The sequence below is a fragment of the Heliconius melpomene genome, chromosome 7 (assembly GCF_056956725.1).
Source record: "Heliconius melpomene rosina isolate 202511_hmr_F chromosome 7, ASM5695672v1, whole genome shotgun sequence".
NCBI classification, from domain to species: domain Eukaryota; kingdom Metazoa; phylum Arthropoda; class Insecta; order Lepidoptera; family Nymphalidae; genus Heliconius; species Heliconius melpomene.
The window spans coordinates 10,189,375-10,190,960 of NC_140395.1; the positions used below are offsets into that span (position 1 = coordinate 10,189,375).

At 30.8% G+C, this 1,586-nt stretch overlaps 1 protein-coding gene across 1 annotated transcript; it reads right to left on the reverse strand.

Moving 5' to 3' along the window:
- Nucleotides 1-456: 456 nt before the first annotated feature.
- Nucleotides 457-1,293, reverse strand: LOC146537812 (uncharacterized). The gene has a single exon (XM_085188228.1). It carries the CDS (start codon nucleotides 1,291-1,293, stop codon nucleotides 457-459), a length of 837 nt encoding a protein of 278 aa, XP_085044354.1.
- Nucleotides 1,294-1,586: the final 293 nt, after the last annotated feature.

Below are 1,586 nucleotides of genomic sequence, written 5' to 3' on the forward strand. Positions count from 1 at the left end.
CCTTTTATTTCTTGCTAAAGTAAATTACAACTATTCTTAGGTTAGTTACATTAGTTAGTTACATTTTTTTTTTTTTTTTTATTATTCTTAATATATATGTATGTATTTATTTTTTAAATTTATTTTATTTTAGGGTTAGTAACGTAATGTTTATTTTATTATTTTTAATATAATTTTTTGTTTATTTTTTATTTGTTTATTTATTTCAATATATATCGCAAGAACCCCTCAACAGGTGAAGGCCTCCTCCAAAGTTTGTTAATCTTGACATAATGTAATGTAGTTTATTCAGTTTCTTGATTGGTATGTTCCGTATGTTTATATGTTTATATTTTTCTTTGGAGGGTTGTGGTCATATTCTCCCACGGTGACCAACCGGCTTGGGAGATTAGATTCATTAATATTTGTTGTTTGAATATTATATGTGTGTTTTTTGTGCGAGGGGGGTGGTAGTTGCTATTTGTATGTGGATTTATTTTGTTGATTATTGGCTGCGTCATTTGGCTTCTTGTTAGTTAAAAAGTTTAGCATGCTGGGCTTTAAAACACTCTCGGATAAGCTTGATGATCTTTGTATCGGTCTCTGCGTTTTGTTCTTCTTACATGCTTGCAGTTTTTGCTCAGCTCCATGATTCTTGTTGTGCTCAGGGGAATTGGAAAGAGTTCTTTTTTTGTTTTCGTATACTGGTGTACATATATTATTGTTTAGTATTACAATTTTATCATATTTGATTATTGCTTTGTTTCCTTTTTCTCTCTCCATCTTTACTTCCTGTTGTAGTAACTTTCTTTTTTCCAATATATTTTTCGGGTAATCCTCTTTAATATAATAATGAGTACCTTTTAGTGCTCCTTTATTCTGAGATATATCTATTTTCATACCAAGTGTGGAGAACGTAATGATAGTAGGTCGTGGCTTTTCTCCTTTCTTACCTATCCTTTTTATTTCTTGTATGTCTCTGCGGTCCATGTGTATAAAGAAATATTGTGCAATAAAATTGACTATATTTGATTCTAAATTTGAATAAGAGGTTTCATTTTCTTCAAAACCGAATAATACAATATTTCTCTGTCTGACTTGTTTTTCGAGGAAAAAGAGACGTTTGTCTTGATTTTCTATCTTTTCGCTAATGTTTTTGAATTTTTCCTTCCAAGTTTTGAATTTTTCTTCCAATATGGTGTTAATATTCTGAGTAACTTGTTGTGTAACTATGTTGCCATTTTCTAGAATCGCTGTTTTTTGCTCGTTCAGGTCGTTTTGTATTTTACGAAGCACACTCATAATTTCGTCCATGATTAAATATTATAAACGTTTCCACAAAAGTGTTTACAATCTTTATATATAATTAGTGCCCTCTCTAGGATTTTGCGGTGTAATATTTGATTGATTTTTGCCCGGTCGATAATTAGGAAAGTGCTCGCGAACTCGCAATAGATGGCGCTTCTTTTTGGGGCAAATTATGCAAGTCACGTTACGAACGTAGTTATTTGTTTTATTTTTGAAAAAATAAACTACTGAATGCGCACTGAGGGCTATCTTAACCTTATAATTTTTGCATCACTTAAATAAAACACAAATATACTTGC

Bases quoted from the DNA above. Each gene is read 5' to 3' on its own strand.
- LOC146537812 (XM_085188228.1), bottom strand. From the start codon at position 1,293: ATGGACGAAATTATGAGTGTGCTTCGTAAAATACAAAACGACCTGAAC.